Source organism: Sinohyriopsis cumingii, chromosome 2 (genome assembly GCF_028554795.1).
Source record: "Sinohyriopsis cumingii isolate HCF-2022 chromosome 2, ASM2855479v2, whole genome shotgun sequence".
In the NCBI taxonomy this organism is placed as follows: domain Eukaryota; kingdom Metazoa; phylum Mollusca; class Bivalvia; order Unionida; family Unionidae; genus Sinohyriopsis; species Sinohyriopsis cumingii.
The window spans coordinates 92,022,787-92,042,083 of record NC_142962.1 but is presented as its reverse complement, the minus strand read 5'-3'; the positions used below and the strand labels follow the sequence as shown (position 1 = coordinate 92,042,083).

Genomic DNA, 19,297 nt, shown 5'->3' with positions numbered 1-19,297 from the left:
TCCCAGTCAAATTCAACACGATAAATGCCTGATGTTGAGTCAAGAAGAAAAATTGGACGAGTATCTGGACGAGGCTTGGAGTCTCATCTCGGACGAAGACGTGTTGCACCAGTGGTATAAAGACTTGCGTGAACATTCTTGTCCACCATTAACCACTCAAGAGATCCATCGTATCGAAGCTCTCCTGAATCAGAGTGAGGAGACGAAACGAAGAAACGGTTATTTGTCAGACATTTTCAAGCAAAAAGTCAGGATCGAATTGACGACTTATTATTACCTGTGAAGAAGAAGAAAAAACACATACACACAAATCAATGGATACCTGGGAATTTTGTTACCTTTTGAACCACAGTTCGTATACGGCTTCTTGGAATCCTGTCGACTGTGCTAAAGATGAACTCCCTCATCGCAAACCTCAAGACCATCAAGCTTACGTGATCAACACGGACGACAGTCATCTCCCAGGAACCCACTGGGTAGCCGTCTACTTTCCTCAAGAAGGATGTGTGGAATATTTCGATTCGTACGGATTGCCCCCTTTGGAAGACGATATCATCGACTTTATGAGAAGAAATGCTCAGACCACCCGATTCAATAATGTGAAATTACAAGGCACAGATTCCTTGGTGTGTGGACAATATTGTGTGTATTTTCTGCATCATCGCAGCTTGGGCTATTCCTTAGAACATTTAGTGACTCATTTTGATCCTCGTTCTTCTTCTAGAAATGATGTGAAAGTAGATCGATGGTTTTGTGACCATTATGCTTATCTTTTGTCTCAAGCTAGGAAACGTAGTGTCCATCAATGGGCTAATGACTTCCAACAGTGGAAATCACAATTTCATTCACAACGTTGTCAGCCCTGTTTAAAGTACAGTGTGAATTGAAGAAAAAATGTTTGTGATTTGAAAAAAATGTTTGATGTTATATGGTTGGATTATTGTTAAAAAATGTAAGAGTTGTTGTTGGTTAGTGTTAAGTGATTTTTGAATAAAAAATGTTGTGTTTTGAAAAAAATGCCTTTGTCTTTTGTTTGCCTATAAGAATGTTTGATTCATGCTCTTTCATTTCTTACTATCCCTCTCATGACACTCATTGAACGTTGCGGCTCGAAAACCGTGGAGGGATGTTTTCCTTCACGTCCGCGCTTTGACTTTAAGAACCGGGGAAGTTTCCAGTCTAACCATCCATTGTCGACTCATCCTCCTACGAAGATGTGCTCCAAACTAGCTAAGCTAAACGAAGCCTACGTGAATTTGCATAGGGTCAGACACAGTCTGATACCGAAGCCAGAAGAAATAGAGAATGTGAGAATGCTAAAAGTCACTGAAGACCTGATAGAAGAGCTCTTCAGAGAAGAAGTGAACAGGGAGAAAGAAGAATGGACAGAGAAGTACAGACTTGACTTCAAAGACAGCAGCAACAGCAGCAACAACAACAACAGCAGCAGCAGCAGCAACCTGAAGCTGACAGAGGCTTTGTCGATTGTCGTATCGACACCAAAGAGTTCTTCTTCTCTTTCCGAAGAAGCAGACCTATCGCCAGAAAGTCTATCCTCAGAGGACATCGCATTCTTAGAAACTAAAAAAGATTGCCATAGCAAACAAAAAATAACAAAAAAGCCCTCTTCAGGGCTGCCCAATACTCTAGAAAAGAAATAACCATCAATTTGCCAATGTGTGTAGGTAGAGTAGTGTGAATATAAACACTAACTCTTTTTTAAAAAAATGTGAGGGTATGTGTTTGTGTTTGTAAGTGCTCACGTACGTTGGTGTGGATAGTAGATTAAAATGATGTCTTTTTTGGTGTTTGAGGTGTAGATTTGAGGTTAGATTGGATTGCTTTGCGTATGTGAATAGTCTATTAAAGTGGTTAATGAAAATGTTTTAGAATAGTAATGGGTAGCATAAAAAGTGAGTGTTTCTTTTAGGTCCGCGCGCTGTTTTTCGGTCATGATCTAGGTAAGATCAATTTTATGTTTTAGGGGGATGTTTTCCATCACGTCCGCCCTTTCAGTATAAATTGAAACTGGCTCGAGAGTCTAGCTACCCTTGTTGATTGATCAACACCACCAGAAGAATGAACACCAGAATTGTGAAACTGCTAGAACTCCAGATGCACCTGGAATATGCCAGGCGCATAGTAAATGAACTATCCGCGGAAGCCATAGTAGAAGAGGCAAGAATAAAGAAGGAAGAGGAGGAGAGAAGAGAGAGGGAAGAGGAGGAAAAAAATAGGAGAGAGGATGACTTACAAGATACCAGAGACAGAGGATTGGGGTGCTGAAGCCAATCATCCCGCCTCTGCACTTCCAAGAAGAAAGGTGAAAGGAGACTGGGGAAGAAGATGCGTGTGTGGCGCCAGTCCAGGAAGGTGCCATCATTAGATAGGTGCATCTGGAGTTCAAAAAAAAACCAACAGCCCTTTTCAGGGCTACCCAATACTCTAGAAAAGAAATAACTATAGATTTGAAAATGTGTGTAGGTAGAGTAGTGTGAATATAAACACTGACTCTTCTTTTCATAGTGTGAGGATATGTGTTTGTGTGTTAGTGTTTGTAAGAGCTCACGTATGTTTGTGTGAATAGTAGATTATGGGTTTCTTAGCGTATGTGGAGAGTATAGTTTGGGTTTTATTATATGAAATAAGAAAGTATAGTTTGGGTTTTATTATATGAAATGAAAAAAGTAGGGGGATGTTTTCCTTCACGTCCGCGCGTTGTTTGGTCATGATCTAGGTAAGATCATTTTTTATGTCTTAGGGGGATGTTTTCCTTCACGTCCGCGCTTTTCGTATAAGAACCCATAGTATTCGTCGTTCAAACCATTCTACAGAGAAGATGGCTTCGAACCAACTTGACAAAATGCAAAAATTACAAGACGTTTTAGACAATTTAGGAATGATGGAGCAGATGTTAGTGAGACTCAATGAAGACCACTATTCCTATAGTCCCCATCGTGTAAAGATGGAAATTAATAACTTAAGAAAAGTAAAGGACATAATAAGTGGTGTCATGAAAGAGATAAAGGAGGAGAAGGAGGATGAAGAGGAAAGGATAAGAATACGAAAATGGAACGAAAAAATTGAAAAAGAAGAAGAAAATGAGAAGAGGAAGAAAGAAGAGGAGGAGAAGAAAGAAGAGGAGGAGAAAAAAAAGAAGAGAAAGAGTGTAGGAGAGAAAATAAGAAGTTGGTGGAGAAAAAGAAGAAATTAGAAGCAGAAGAAGAAGAAGAAGAAGAAGAAGAAGAAGAAGAAGAAGAAGAAAAACCAAAGGCCCTTTTCAGGGCCACCCATATTTCTCGAAAAGAGAATGACTTTCCATTGCCTACCCCTTTTTTAAATTTTAAAAAAATATTTTTAAAAAAAATCCCGTGTTCAATTCCCTTTGTCCCTAAAGTAGTTTTTTTTCTCCCATGTTAAATTCCCCTTGTCCCTAGATAGACCCACACTTTATTCCCCATGTTCAATTCCCCTTGACGCTAGAGTTGCCCACGATTTTTTCTCCATGTTCAATTCCCCTTGACGCTATATTTGCCCACGATTTTTCTCCATGTTAAATTTCACTTGACGCTATATTTGCCCAGGGGATGTTTTTAATGCTAAGTCCCATTGACGCTAAAGTGCCCCACTTTACTACTTACCTATATTTCTACAAGTACAAGTACATTATTTCTTGCTTGGTATACCCTTAATTGTCAACAATAAAAATGTATTATCTATAACTGTAACTCATTCGAAATATTTAGCTTGCGTGTGCTGCTAGTGAGATTACCACTAAAGAAGACAACACTAATGTTATAAAAGTTAAATACGTACGATTGAAAAAGACACAAACAAGTTAAATGGTTAAGTTCAAACCATGCATTTGACGCTATTTGAGAGCTGGACTGTCGTCTGGTCAAAGCTCTGGAGCTAGATGATACAGTTTCGTACTTTGGAACGTACTTGAAAAAGTTGTAAAAAGAAAACCTGTCTCATTTTATTTAAAGAATATCTTGGTATTAAGAAGACTTTGAGAAAAGATAGAATATTACCATTATGTCATCAGTGTTTATTTCTGGGAATGTCTTGTCGTTGACTTTTGTCGCTTGTCAAAGACAATGATTTAGACAATTGATTGTAATTAGACTCCTGTTTCAGCCATGTTAACCCCTGCTGATGCAATTGCAAAGCTATTTACTGAAAAAAATTATTAAATCATTTGATTCATAATATTTTTACGTTTTTAGGCTCTTACAAAAGTAACAAGAAAAAAGTGAAGACAACAAGCTTTATAAAATTAAAAAAATAATTTATTTTCCTAGAAAGTCAAGTTAAAAATGAGAAAAAAGATCTTACGGTTTTACAAATCAAATCCAAGAATTACAAAACAGAAGTCCTACCAATAAAAAGCCCTGCTGAAACTGATAACGAATCCCGATGAAATCCAAAATGGAAGGCGATTACGTATGTTGTGGTCAGAGTCGTACAGATGTGTAAACAGATCACTGTTGAATCACAGAAAATAATATTCCAGTTTTTAAAAAAAATCTCTCTAACTTTTCATAAACGTCTTTGTCCAAGAATTAATTTAGAGCACTAGTATTTCATGAAAAAGAATCACTTTTCTTTAAAATAAAATAACATAATTAGCCCAAAGACTGGTCACAATATATAACTTCTCACGTGTTAAGGCATGAATAATTATTATTTCTCGAAACGACAGTAATAAATCTAACTACAACGCAAAACAGATGCCTGGATGTGGGTCAATCCTCTGGAGAAAAAAAAATAAACAGAGTTTGAAACAATTGCTACATGTTATTTGTCACGTACTCTAACTATAGCCTCGAATCTAATTTATGAATCTTACTCTGAGAAAGAATATAAATAATTAGAAAAAGTTGTTTACTACAAACTATCACTGGTTTTGAATCAAAGTCAGGAACTATATCAGCATTAGATACAATGTTTCTATAAAGTTGTTTACGTCAAAAAAAATAAAATCACTGTAAATAAAGTTACATTATAATAGCATAAAAAGGAATAATAAAAAAATTCAAGCTTAAAAACAAACAATTAAATTAAATCAAATATACATAACAATATGTTCTTAACTCACACAACATTTTGTAAAATATATTTATAGGCATACTTGAGATTTGAACAGTCAACACATTGGTAGATGCATGATTAAATTTTCTTAATAAATGTCATGGCATTTCTTGAAGCTCCTTGTTCCACTCTACTGTAGGTGAGAACACCTTCTAAAATAATAACTGATGTGGAAATCAGTTGCTTCCATTGATGTGACGTTTCATTTTCTAAATTTCTTTAGGTCTGAACTGGATGAACAGCAACAGCCGGATTGCATCTATTTTGTCTCATGATCATTAGAGGACTGTCCAAAGAGCTTCGAAAAACCTCACATGAAGCAAAGATTGTTGTTTCTTTTGCACTGTATTATATATTTATACGTCTTCGAAATAAACCGCTCCGTTGGCCTAATGGTTAGAGCGTCCGCCTCGGAAGCGGGAGGTCGTGGATTCGAACCCCGGCCGAGTCATACCAAAGACTTACAAAAATGGTACAAACAGCTGCCTTGCTAGGCGCTCAGCCGTAAGAGGTTAGTGTTAGGACTGGTCGGCCTGGTGTCAGAATAATGTGACTGGGTGTGATATTATGCTACATGTCTGCAGCACGATGCCACAGTGCTAGACATCACTATAAACTGCCACACTGCAGACATCGTAGCAATATGACCGAACATTTTTTAATTTGTATAGGGCCAGCAAATGTTCTCCATAGTTATTTTTCGTTTCTACTAACAAATTGTAGTGCATCTGACTGCAACAGCTGACTAAGATTAATTCTAAATTTAAATTATAACAAGATAAATAAATTATTATATTTTTCAAAGCTTGTCGTTTCCACTCTTTCTTGTGTTACTGTTTATTCGAAACTACACACGTAACATAAGACCACCAGTCAGAAATTAATGTAGATTATTCCCTACGTGAGAAACAGGAAGAATCGGCAGAACCTTCACGCAAAAGTCATTAACTGATATGTAGAGTACTTAAACTGAGATGCTTTCATGGTGCGCGATTGTGTGGATCATGCGAATTCACACACTTAGACCAGTTATGCATGAGAACACCACAAATTAGCTGAAAATGATGACTATGAAAACGCACTTCACGCAGTAAGCAATGTTTATTTAACAGCCTTCCTCGCGATATGTGTTTTTCAGGTAACTGTTCACACGCAGAGTTCTTCAAGCTTGCCACGAATGGTTGTTAAACTAAACTTGAATGGGCCTGGAACAAGCAGTATCGCTTAGTTTGAATCTTCCTTCAAGGAAGATTTACAAATGCATATGTAAACATACGGTAGTACTAGACAACCCAAAATAGCTGATTTTTTGGCTTGGTTCGTGTTCAGGTGTCCATTTCGTTCGGCAAATACTGGCTGATGATAATGGTTATGACGATATTTTTTAAGTTAAGAACTATATCGAATTATTGGAGCTGGGAAAGTGTTAATGGAGATACCAGTCATTGATTTTGAGTCCAAAAATGGTGTTGAATGGGAGTCAGTTGTTCTTGTTTTCAATCTCCCTTTCCGCTGTATTGCAGGGGGAAAAAAACATTTAACGGCAGAATACAGAGCCAAATTAAAATACAGACAATTGAAAAATAGAATGCAATTTTCATTTATTTTCTTAATCAATTTGTTCCTGCGGGATCATATGCTACAAAGCAATATATCCCTATTTAGGTTAAAATTAATTGAATAAATAATGATGGAAAAATTACATTAAGAAGGAAATATATTTATTAAATCAAAATACTTCTGTCGGATCAAGCAGATGGACTTAAAATCCTAATACAGAAAATAAGAAATCTGACATAGTAGTAAACCACTCATTCAAGAAAGTGAAATTTGGCAAAGCTTATGTTAGTCAAAAATCCTATTTTGGAGCAGATTTTGAAAAATTGCACATAATAACAATAAAGATCAGTTTCCCAACTTACTCAAGCTGACTAAATTAGTTATGCATCAACCCCTTCATAAGGAAGTACAGAAGACTATTAATACACAGAAAAAGGACAGAGAAAGCTCAGAAACAATTAAGAAAATGATACTTTTACAACAAGCGGTGAAATGTTTTAAAGATTTTAATTTCAGTAGAGCTTTATAAAAGTGGAACAGAAAAAAAGAGGGATCGTATTGAAGTGTTAAGTAAATGTTGAACTCTGATTGTTTCCTCCGCTCCCTCCTTTTTCTGCTCCCCTGTCATTTTCCGGTGACAATGGGAGAGCTATCCATTTAGATCAAATTATGGCAGCATCTCTGCTTAAAATATATATTGGAAATAAAAATTCGAATAGCTTTTTTTATGCACAGATATTTAACCAGTGCCTGAAGGTGCCGATGATAAAAAAAAAAAACAGTAGCACAGAGTTTGCGACGGGACAGATCTCAAACCGTACGATCTTATCACCTTGTGTAAAAAAAAGATAACTGTTTTTAAAAAATGTATAGAATATATATTGGGTGTTGTCAATAGCTTTCCTTCTTCACTAACAAAACCAGGTACAGTATGATAGATTTTCTTGGTATCCATCTCCAATCCGGACTTGTTCCTGATGAGATTTTCTTAGCACGAGGAAATTACATTATTTCTTCTGTTCTGAAGATAACATTGTAATATCTTCTAGGTTTAAGTAACACATGGAACTGTCCTTAAGATGTTTTAAAGCACTTCTGCCTGCAAAACAAAAGGCCTGGTGACTAAGTTTGAATTAAATTTAGCTTGCATTAAATGGCATAAACCGTCGAATAAATCACCGACAACTAATAAGTAGCAGGCTTGAAGGTATTTTTGTTATCTCGTCATCGACAATAATTGCATATAAATATATGCTAACTACCGGTATATATATGCTTGCTATCTGAATACTGGAAATACAGCCAATATGTCATCACACATAAAAGGGCACAGCTTATCTTATTGATTGAAATTCCATGAAGCTCATATGTGTTTAATATCACAGGATGTGGATCATGAACCATATCGAAAAGCATCAGATGTGTATCGTTGAAACCTAACAAACAAGATCAGACTTAGGCATAAAATGAAGCGTTCGTGTACATTAAAAGAGTTACATTTTCTGTTTCTTTTTTAAAACATCAAATATTGAACAACATTGTTCTGCTACATGACTGATTTTTCGACAAAGCAAAACGTGTTTTGATGCACCAATACCCATCATAACTAACCAATACATAGTCTTACGCACCAACACTCATACCTACCAACCAATACATGGTGCTACTGAGAAGAAACCATCCGTAAGCACCAACACCCAAGCTTACTAACCAATACTCAGAGATAATGACCAGGACCTACACCAAAAAACCAGGACTAACAATTACTAACCAGCACCCATGCTTGCTAATCAATACGCGGTGTCACAAAGCAGCACCTACAGCTATTGACTTGCACATACTCCTAGCCACTAGCACATATATATATAATGAACAATACACAGTTTTATGAACCATTTATCACAACTACTGACTAACACAGTGCTGCTCACCATCATGCATAGCCACTAGCCAACACTAACGCATACTGATCCAATTATATGGTTCAGGATGGAAACATATAAAAAATGGTATCCTGATAAGCTTACAATAAATAAAATAATTTTAATTCCCTGTAAGCATGTTTGATTGTGATCTTGAGTGATAAGGCATAGTAAAACAAAAGTGCAAGGAATTGATCACCTTGGCATGCTTTGCTTTCTAAAATGCTTAGGCTTTGAGTTTATAATATCAAAAAAGCGATAATGAAATGATTACCATCTCCAAATTATAAGTCGTAAGTTTGCAACATTGCGAGTGAGACTTAAAGGCAACTTAAAAACACAAGAACTGAGGGATATCGATGTACTGTATATACAATTTCTGTTTTCAAATTTTAATTTTTACATCTACAAACACTCAAGTAACATTTTAATAAAGTCATGATCCAAAATGATTTGCTATCTCGATAAAGAGTCAGGTAGCATGACGATGTATGTTGTTTATTGTTTTAAAAATAAAGAGAAAGAAAACATAACTCTCTGACATTAAATTTACCATTAGCTATTGTGCCCCTCATTTGTTTTACATTCCCATAGGGATATTGGTGGTATATCTTGGTGATGGTTTGTAAGACATTGTGTTGATCAGCAGGTGTGAGTGCTGGACAGTTAAACAGTGTGTTGGTCAGTAAACGTGAGTGCTGGTTAGCAAGATTATGTGTTGATCAATTAGTGTGAGTGATGTGACCAGTAGGTGTATGTCTTGGTCAGTATATAGGTGTGTGATGGTCAGTTACAATGTATATTGTCTCGTAAGTGTGCATGTTGGTCAGTAAGTCTGGGTGATGGTCATTAACACCTTGTATTGGGCAGTAAATGTGCGAATGTCTGCTGGTCAGTAAGGGTTAGTTTTGGTCAGCAAGACGGTGTTTTGGCAACATATATGTAAGTGGGTGTACTTGCCAGTAGATGTGATTGTTGGTCGACAAGACTATGTGTTTTGATCCGTTGATTTGCTTGGTGGTCAGTAACGCTTTATACTGAGTATTGTCTCTTGATTAATAAGACCTTCCTGGTCAGTGGGTGTATGTGTTGTCAGTAACACTGTTTTGGTCAGTAGTAGCGATTGCTGGTGAGTATGTATGAGTGCTGGTTAGTAAACTGAGTGTTGGAGTGTAACACTATGCATTGGTCAGTAATGTGATGGTCAGTAGATATGAGCACTTGTCAGTAAAACGCTGTTTTGATCAGTAGATTTTGGTGCTTATCATTAACACCATGTATTGGTCAGTAGGTGCGAGTGTTTAGGTTAGTAAGAATGTACGTGTTGGTTTGGATGAGTATTTGTCATTCATGTGAAATGTCCTGATTTATTGAAACATCAGTCCAGTATCAGAACAAGTATGCTATTTACTACTTTCAAATACAAACAGATCATCTAACTCTCCTAAAATATATGAAAACCTTATCTTACTCCAAATTCTGGCCTTGTTTGACAGTTTAGCTATGTCATGGTACAGATTTCACCATCGGTACATTACAATAGGTAATAGATTAATTAGCATATCACTATAGGCTGAAACAATGAAAACTAACAAAGTGAAGAGCCATACTTGATCCATTCAGCATCCACATTGGATATCTTACAACACACTTGCTGGTAGCGTTGATCAAAATGTTAATATGTATCAGATTAGCGACCGTATTAAAACTAAGGTAGCAAAAACTAACACATTATATTTGTAATAATCTAAAGAAGCAAACTGGCGCATCAAATCCGATATTTCCTAACACTTGAAAATTATTTATAAAAAAAACTCCTTTCACTCCAGGGTTGAATAATATAAAATAGTTTGTTGTTTTCTAAGGGATCACTCAACATCACATATCCTCGAACTCTTTCAAGTGAGTTTGTATTAAATAACTCTTGCCGACATATGACCGGAGTTATGTTACTGAAGTTTACTTATGTTCACTGTTTGCAAACACACAGTTCTCAGACGCGAATGATTTTTTAAATGTTAGGTCAAACTAGCCAACCATTCAAGCCAGTTCCCAGAGTATGGATAAAAATCTACAGCTAAGTTGCACATTGATATAAAACCACTAGTCAGGCAAAAAATGTTTGAACTCTCCATCTAGAAACTTCTAGGGGTATTTATGCAACAGACAACACGCATACACACACAGACGTTGCACGTACGTAAGCAATCTAAACGGGCAGTACAACAGAAACTTCGCCTCTGCTTACAGGGTTAATAACCCTAGCTGTTACTTACTACTTCATGCGTCAAAGTCAGTGTAGAAGCTGCTACTATATCTCTTGTCAGTAATATATGAACAGATTTGTAAATACTTTTCGATTTAAGTATCATCCAAACATCCTCCAGGGGTAACCATGCCAGTCCAAGTTAATATTGTACACCAATGCTAATTGGATGAGGGCATCCATATTCAAATTTAATTCAATGAACCTGTCATTTCCGTGCTGAGACCTTCAATTTCAATCGAGCATAACAGTATTTATCATGTCATATTCACATTAACTTTTGAAATAGCTGCAGGCGGTATCTGTGTTGAAATGGTTTAAGAACAAAAACCAAATTAGAGCTGGGCGCCATTGGATTTAACGTCGGTTAATTGCCATTGCCGATGGGTTATGTGTCTGCACAACTTGCCTGACAATTACTGTTCCCAGAAGCTATCTTGTATTGTCATAAATTACCACGACTCGAGTCGAACGTGTGATAATGGTTCCAAATGTATTGCCTTCCAATTAAAAATCAATCTGGCCTACAAAAGTAGCAAAGTGCATTATGTAGTCAGGCTATCTTGTCTCTAAACGACGAATGTTGAGATTATCCTCACCATGGAGGATATACAGTGTGGCAAACCCACAATATCATTCAGGATATCACTTTATGTGTACATGTCTCTGTAAACAATGTAATCTTTAAACAAGATATTTCTGCGTCTTTAAAGGTCGTATCACGCCCATAATAGAGGTCTAAAATCAAGTGCCGACAAAATTCAATACTGCATATGTTCAATAATTGCGAGGCAAACATGTATACCGATCTTGAAAAGGTGCATAATTTTGAAGACTTGTATTTATTCCATCATTCAAACAAATTGAAACTCTCCTGCTCACACGTATCATGATCTATCAGAATTAAAATCATTGAAGTAAGGAAGCACGAAGTAATAGTTTAAAAGAAGAACTGATGGTGACAAGAAATTGTTTTCATCTAAAATCCAATATTCAGCCGATTATTATAATTAATAATGTTAATTACAACTGCAATAAATATTTTTTCAATTTTTGTTCTGAATTAATGTCTATTTAATTATAAAATCACTTAGGATAAAGAAAAGATAAAATAATCGACACCGTCACTTACTTATGGTAGTACCGTCTTATCCGACTATCGTGCTATCTAAGTCTTGCTACTAAAGTACATAAAACTGATAATATTTGGATATTGAAAATCGACCATTCGAAAATTAACAAAGGAATACGAGATACCAAAACGGTAAATGCTGCGCATTTAAAAAGCGGCTTCACTGTACAAGAGGTAAATTCCTCACAATTTGTTTGGAATTTAAATAACAGACACCGAATATAATCATAGATATAACCAGTGGTTGGCTCTGGTTCTAGAGTGACAGACTATTTCTTAGATAATGGACTCTACATCTTGCATAATGGACTTTAGTCCGAAAGAAGTAGACTATATTTCTTAGATATGGCATCTAGTTTGAAAGGAATGGACAATATATCGTAGATAATATACTCTAATCCGAAAGTAATGGACTCTATTTCAAAATATACCAAGTGCTACACCTTATGCTTGTACAGCAGGTGTGTTTAATTTCCCAATTAACCGGCAAGTTGCACAAAATATTTAACGAGATAAAATTTACTGCACTGAAATTCAATCTTCTTAAACAAACTATTTAATATTTCTTTACTATCACACCTTAAAATTTGACAACAATGATTATATGTACGGATATAGAATATAGTGTGACATGATATTTTAGCAAACCAGGTCAACAAGGATAAAAACAGATGATTGTGGGATTTTCTACTAATCCAAGTATCCCTGAGTTTTCAAAATTCACCGCACAGATGTTACCTCCATACCGAGATATGAACAATGTTATATGAATGTTCATGACCTTTACTAAATGAACAAACTTTAAATTCTAAAAATTATAACAACGTACTTTTTAATCTGCATCAGTTTTTACATTCCTTCACTTTATGTTTATTGATAAATCATGGTACAAAGCGAATGTATGTTCTATTATGGGTAAACTAAACTAAAACTCTCAAACGAGGTTACAGAGAGCCTACATCTGCTCGTGTTAAAAGCTTGCAAACGTGATTATAAGTATAGAGCAGGTATGGCTCAACAGTGAAGAACGCTATCAGATAGCGAAATTAATAATAAAATAGGATGGATTTTTTTCTTTTGCAAGACAGCAAATGACTAAAATGTTATGTAATACCAAGGCAAGGACAAGGACTTATGTTGTGGTCATATATGTGCAACAAAATTTACACAGTTTACACAGTCACCTTAGACTATAACAGATACCGCTAAACACGCTAAACACTTATTTGCTCAACTAATACTCAGTGAACAAAGTCAGGATAGTGATGAAAAGATTATAGTAAGATTTCATTAAGATATATCCAATGCAAGAGTGAGTTTGTTGTACGGAGGAATGTATATTCCTATCGTTGAGCGTCATGGTTAGGATAATGAGCAGTATCATTTGAAAATCCACTGAATCGCTTAAACTTGGAATAAACCCTACGATCAAGACCACGGCAGTAAAGAACACTATCACAAAGGCTGACAACCAGTCTGTGCAAATAAGACCAATCCAAGTATTGGAGACAAACGAGGCAACATTGTTTAAACAATTATGTAGAGAATAGAGGATAGTCTTGCGTTCAGATATGGTGTCGAATGACTTCCGGAAATCAAAACTTGCAGACAATGTTCAATGACTTTACAAATGCAATTTGTTATTTAATGGTTACAGGAATTGCAATATTCACATTTTGAAATTGACTAATTATTCTAGATGCTGTAGCTAAATATCCTATGAAATAGGAAAATAACATGGGAACTAATCATACACTAAAGTAAACTTAAAGAATCAAATCAACCAACTTTATTATATAACTATTATCACAAAAGCAAAATCACCGAGTAAAGCTAATGCTGCGTATCTGGCAATAAAATCAAATAAATGGCAGTCGATTTTAGTTTGTCAAGGAAAGCATCATCTCTATCCGTAAATGGAGTGGTATCTCCCACTCCATTCGTTACAGCACCTAAAAGGGCTAGCAGTAGACAGAGTGAATGTTGATATGTGCGTGTTTATCATTGTTAAAAGTGGGTATAGTAGGAACTGTTATTCCTTTAAGTTTGTGTATGCCTTTCATATAATGGTTATTTTTGTCTCTTTCTTGTTGCATCTGTTTTCTGCTGATGTGATTGTTTTTAATGATATCTATTTTTCATAACTTTCAACATGCAGCCTCGAAAATGATACAATGTTCAACGCTTCTGCTTAATAACTTAATAATTTCTCTTGCTTTCTTCTTCGAATGGAATATATCGTCTTTGTCATACATACATACATACATACATACATACATACATACATACATACATACATACATACATGCATGCATGCATGCATGCATGCATGCATGCATACATACATACATACATACATACATACATACATACATACATACATACATACATATGATATTCATTTACATTTGAATTAAATAATTCAGTGGCTGCATTGTGTTATGGTAATAGTACACTACAATACTTGTAGCAATTTCGTTCATAATTCAAAGCTGATTGCTAAAGTCAAGTCAACAACTATTTCGGTCAGTTTCGCCCCAAATTAGTTTGCATGGAGGTCATGAAAACATCAAATGATCCTAGGATTTCGTTTGTCCTGTAGAGATATATCATGCATGACCTAGTAGTCAGTTGTCTCAATAATTTGAAAGGTCAAAACATGACTGTTAAATTATTCTGCAATTTAATGATTTAAATGTTCGAAAGTCTTTTATGTGATTCAGATTTTGTTGATTTGGTGCGCACATAGAGACTATATAAGACAATTTAAGCACCTCTTTCGAATTCATCAGTTTATAGCTAGCAGAGTAATAGAAAGAAGAAATTGTAACTTATTTAGAATGTGTTCGTTGGACTAGCAGAGCGGAACACATTTACTTTTAAACAGACAGTACCTGTCGGATTATGTGCAATTATTCAAGGACATCTGTCGGGTTATGTGAAACATTTAATGAATTTTGTGACATTCAACTTTTGTGGAATTTACCTTGACGTAAAAACGTTTGGATTTGGAACTGTGATTCAACAGTGGTGCTAACACGTTAGCACAAAAGCGCATTATAACCTTCATCCGGACAGTTTTCGGATTAATGTGAAATTGACAGTACAATGTAGAATAATATTCAATAAATTCGTATAAATATTAAGTTATGAAAATGTAATGCTTGTTTGGTTTTACCTTTTGTTGTTACATACTTTAAGCCTCTTGACATATATATATATATATATATATATATATATATATATATATATATATATATATATATATATACATGTGTGTGTGTGTGTGTGCACGTATTTCTACCTTATTCATTTAAAATTACCTCACGTATGTTATAGCCAATTTGTATGGATAGTTACCGAGTTTGCTTCATTTTGTTATATATATAACTATCATTACTGTGATATAACGGATTGATCAGGATTAGTCGTATCATCTCAGATAAATATATCACACGGTCAAGCTATGTTTGTAAAAAGTTCAGGGCATTTTAGTAATGAATTAAAATGATACATTCTTGAAAATTAATGCCTCAGTAAGGCTTGTGAAATCACAAAGGACAGAAATTTTGATATAATGCCTTGAGATGGCTCCGTTGTTCAATTTTAAAACATTATGAGGAAGAGATTCCTTGTGTTCTGTATTGTGGTTTGATAGTATCATAAAGTCGTTGAACATATTCCTTCTGTGATGTAATTACATAGTAAATCTGTAAATCCATACATGAACTCAGCCACGGGCTTTTAAATAGAGGTAATGACTGTTGTAAATTATTTTATGAATGTTTAAATGAAATAATACAATGAGTCCATAATGACGTGTGAGAGAATGGGTAGTACCTTTAAAGTACCTTATAAACGAGCCAACATATTTATTAGACTATTTCGCACCAGAAAAGTATAATTCCGCACCTTTGCAGGAGACATTAAGAGCAGATGGTAAAACAGCAACACCATCAATATTTTAATTCTTCAACACGTTAAGAAATGAAACCATATAAGTAATACACTATAGTAATTTAAAGTCATATATTATATTAAGTTTGAAAGTAAAGAAGTTATATTGTGTAATCAAAAGCCATTGTTATTATCTTGGAGGTAGTCAAATACATCTTTAAAACACAAAGCGAAACATCACTTCAGTCACTTCAATGGAAAACTGCATACCCTCGACCTTCTCTGTTCTCTTATATGCCATCTTTATTCATCGGACCGTCAAGTCTAAGTGTACTTTAAGAAAACCAAATTGTCTAATTTTTCAATAATGATCTTATACAAGTATGATTTAGTTCAACTGAGATATTTAAACAAATCATCACTGTTACTGCTATAAATTCTGTATTGATTTAAATTTCCTTTCAATGAATCCCGAAGCAAGTTTGTTATGATTCTTTTTAAATTCTATGTTATTTATACGTCTCAGCTCTTATCTTGGTGGGGTTTTCAGATTTTCTCACTTGTTCTGAAATCGTTAACTCAAGTAGTAAATCGTCCTTGTTGATTTATTTAAATAGCAATAATATCAATATTTAATATACAACTAATTGTTTGTGGTATATTTTAGAAGACAGTAAGAATGAAAATTATGCTGGATGTCAATACAATAAAAGATACAAACATAGAGACTACGTGATTGCATTTAAATCAGTTGTGTTTCTACTCATATTGATATTTTACGTTTGATCAGGTATTCGCTCTCAAGAGGTGACCATTGTGAATAGGCGTTCGTGTAGCCATATCTGAAAATAATCCGAACTTCTGAAAATAGAAAACAGTTGGTGTATGCTCTAATATTTCTTTAAAATGACCACTGCTAAATCCAAGTTGTTTGATCGAAAACTATGTTTTCGCAGGTTTCGGGTCTTGCTGTGTAAAAATTGCAAATACACGACAGCTGTCGCATAATTTGCTTAAAGCGCTGTAATAAGGTTTAAGATTTTTTTTAAATCCTACGTCACACAAATAGCTTTCCCTTCCCGTGCTCACGGTCAGATAGAATTTTCCATCAACAAGTATTTCGTTTAGACTACAATTATTTGGCTTTTAACGGAACGAAAATTTAGAATCAATATTAAAAACAGTACATACTAGCTTTAGGGTTGGGTTAACGTTGTATTAAAAGCACAAAAACACAAACCTTGTTGAAGAAAGTGATGTAAAAATTGATAAAATTGTTACAGTTAAGGGAATGCAACAAGTTTATGTTCTGTATATGAAACATTTGGTAAAATGTTTAGCAGGAACAATGATGAAGGGGACAGTGCTCATCGAAGCACAACTGTTGGTGGAGAAAAATGGTAGTGGAAAAGATTATCACAGATTCACTCTCATACATTGTGGTGGAAGACATAAAAAGTACTCTTGACTATTTATTTGGGGTAGATCAATACTCAACTGCAGCTTTCTTCGATTCACTGTAATAAGCTGACTTTTAAAATCAGCTAGACAAATAGCTGCTTTCTAAAGTTGATGATGTCGTTTTTTTCTAACATTATCTGGTTTGTCATTTGCAGTTTTCATAAGGATGATTAAAGGAAAACAGAAGTGCTAATGATCAATTACTTATTTGTCAAAAAATAAATTAGGACAACTCCTTCAACCATTAGTAATAGTACAATTTCTATTTAATTTTTCTGCTGATATTTTTTATTTTAAAACATGTGCAGACGGGAATGCAATATAATAACCATCGTTGTCCTTACCTAAATAGTTCCTGCTCATGTTTTCCTCTCTAATATCACTGTCGTTCGTTTGTTTGCTTTATTTGCAAACTATTTAGAGATGTGATGGTAATTTTTTGCCATCGTTTGTATTTATAGCTAAGTTACTCAAATTTAAACTATTATACTATTGTTTCAAACTATTGTTGTATCCATTAACACTAACCAATTTCACAAGCATGTCACTTGGTAAGAAAATATGCCTTTACAACCAGCAGTCGAATTAACGTATGAATCTAAATTTATTTTTGAAATCTTTTGTAATGTTCTCATCTGAATCATAACCTTCTTGTCCTAAAATTAATATCTGAGTTAGTCTTTCTGGCCCAACTTGACCGTAATAACCGACAGTGGAACATATGTTCTGTTTTGAACTTTACCTTAAAGGTACAGATCACATAAGGCCTGGTTTAACCTTGCAATGTCTTCTTCTGCCAGTTCGTTGTTGTATTGATCAAAAACAAAAAGCAAGCCCAGCCAATACATTAGCAGCATTATTGTAAAAAAAAAAAAACTTAAGCCCCAAATGTCGCCGTCGCGTGCAATACGTAGTATATGCCATATCATCTGAATAATACTGAATCTTGAAAGGTATTGGTCCTAAACATCATTTGGCTTAATTAAAAAAGATCATATCGACGTTTCATCATAGCATGAGCTATGCAATTTCTCCCTCGAACTATGAATCCTGCCATATTAGACATGTGTACTAATTTATCCGATGTTGATTCGGGACATCCGTGGGTCAACCGATTTCAGTCGAATGTTGGTACTCAGGATTGTATGCCGTCACCGCTATAAACTTAAGATGCTAACACCACGCTATGTCGGATTGTTTTCAGCCCAAGTTTGCCCTTCGGTGTATATTCAAGCGCATGAGCTGATATTCACGCAAGTCCTATTTTTATCTAATGCGCGCTTTTTCTTCTCAGATCAGTTTAGTAAGGCTGACCTGCCTATCTTCATTTCCCTTTCGAATCGATTTGTGCACCACGTGCGAATGTTGTTGTTAGATTAGTCATTAACGGAATTTGTCAAATATATCACATCACTACTTTTGGAGCAGCCTGAAAAATGATTGGAATTACGAGCGACTTCGTTGTCTGGATTAACGGGTGGCACCTCTTAATTCTAAACTGAATATTTTAACATAGTTTAAACCTAAATTCTTCATAATTTCAAACAAGGTTTATGTCAGGTAGTTTATTTTAACAGCTCATGTCCTTTCTTCCAAACTTTAGTTAGATTGGAAGAATGGTGAATTTTATGATAAAAGGTGGCTTAGGGCTTTTATTTTCTTTAAAGTTTTCTATACTTAAATCCCCTAACATGAATTTGTTCACGGAATACGTGTTTTTTTTTTCTTCTTCATGAGTTGCACACATTTAGCTTCAATTGAAATCTGTTCTGATTAATAGCTACTTCCTTACATATATCCAGTCATGTCGATAATGATTGTTAAAGTTATTATAAATTCTGCTAAATTGTTAAATTCTTTCAGATCTATGTTACTAGAACTTGAATTCAATTCTGAGTCTTTTATCATGATAAAAAGTTAGTGTACGTTCAGACCATAATGGTCCTATTTTAAAGTAAATGTGAA

At 34.9% G+C, this 19,297-nt stretch overlaps 1 protein-coding gene across 1 annotated transcript in view; it reads right to left on the bottom strand.

Moving 5' to 3' along the window:
* LOC149805369 (uncharacterized) overlaps window positions 1-16,172 on the bottom strand; it is a 272,199-nt gene extending 256,027 nt beyond the window's left edge. Inside the window, exon 1 of the mRNA XM_089934156.1 lies at window positions 16,142-16,172. Within this exon, the coding sequence (XP_089790282.1) occupies window positions 16,142-16,172 (31 nt within the window). The remainder of the gene's footprint in view (window positions 1-16,141) is intronic.
* Between the last annotated feature and the right edge of the window lie 3,125 nt (window positions 16,173-19,297).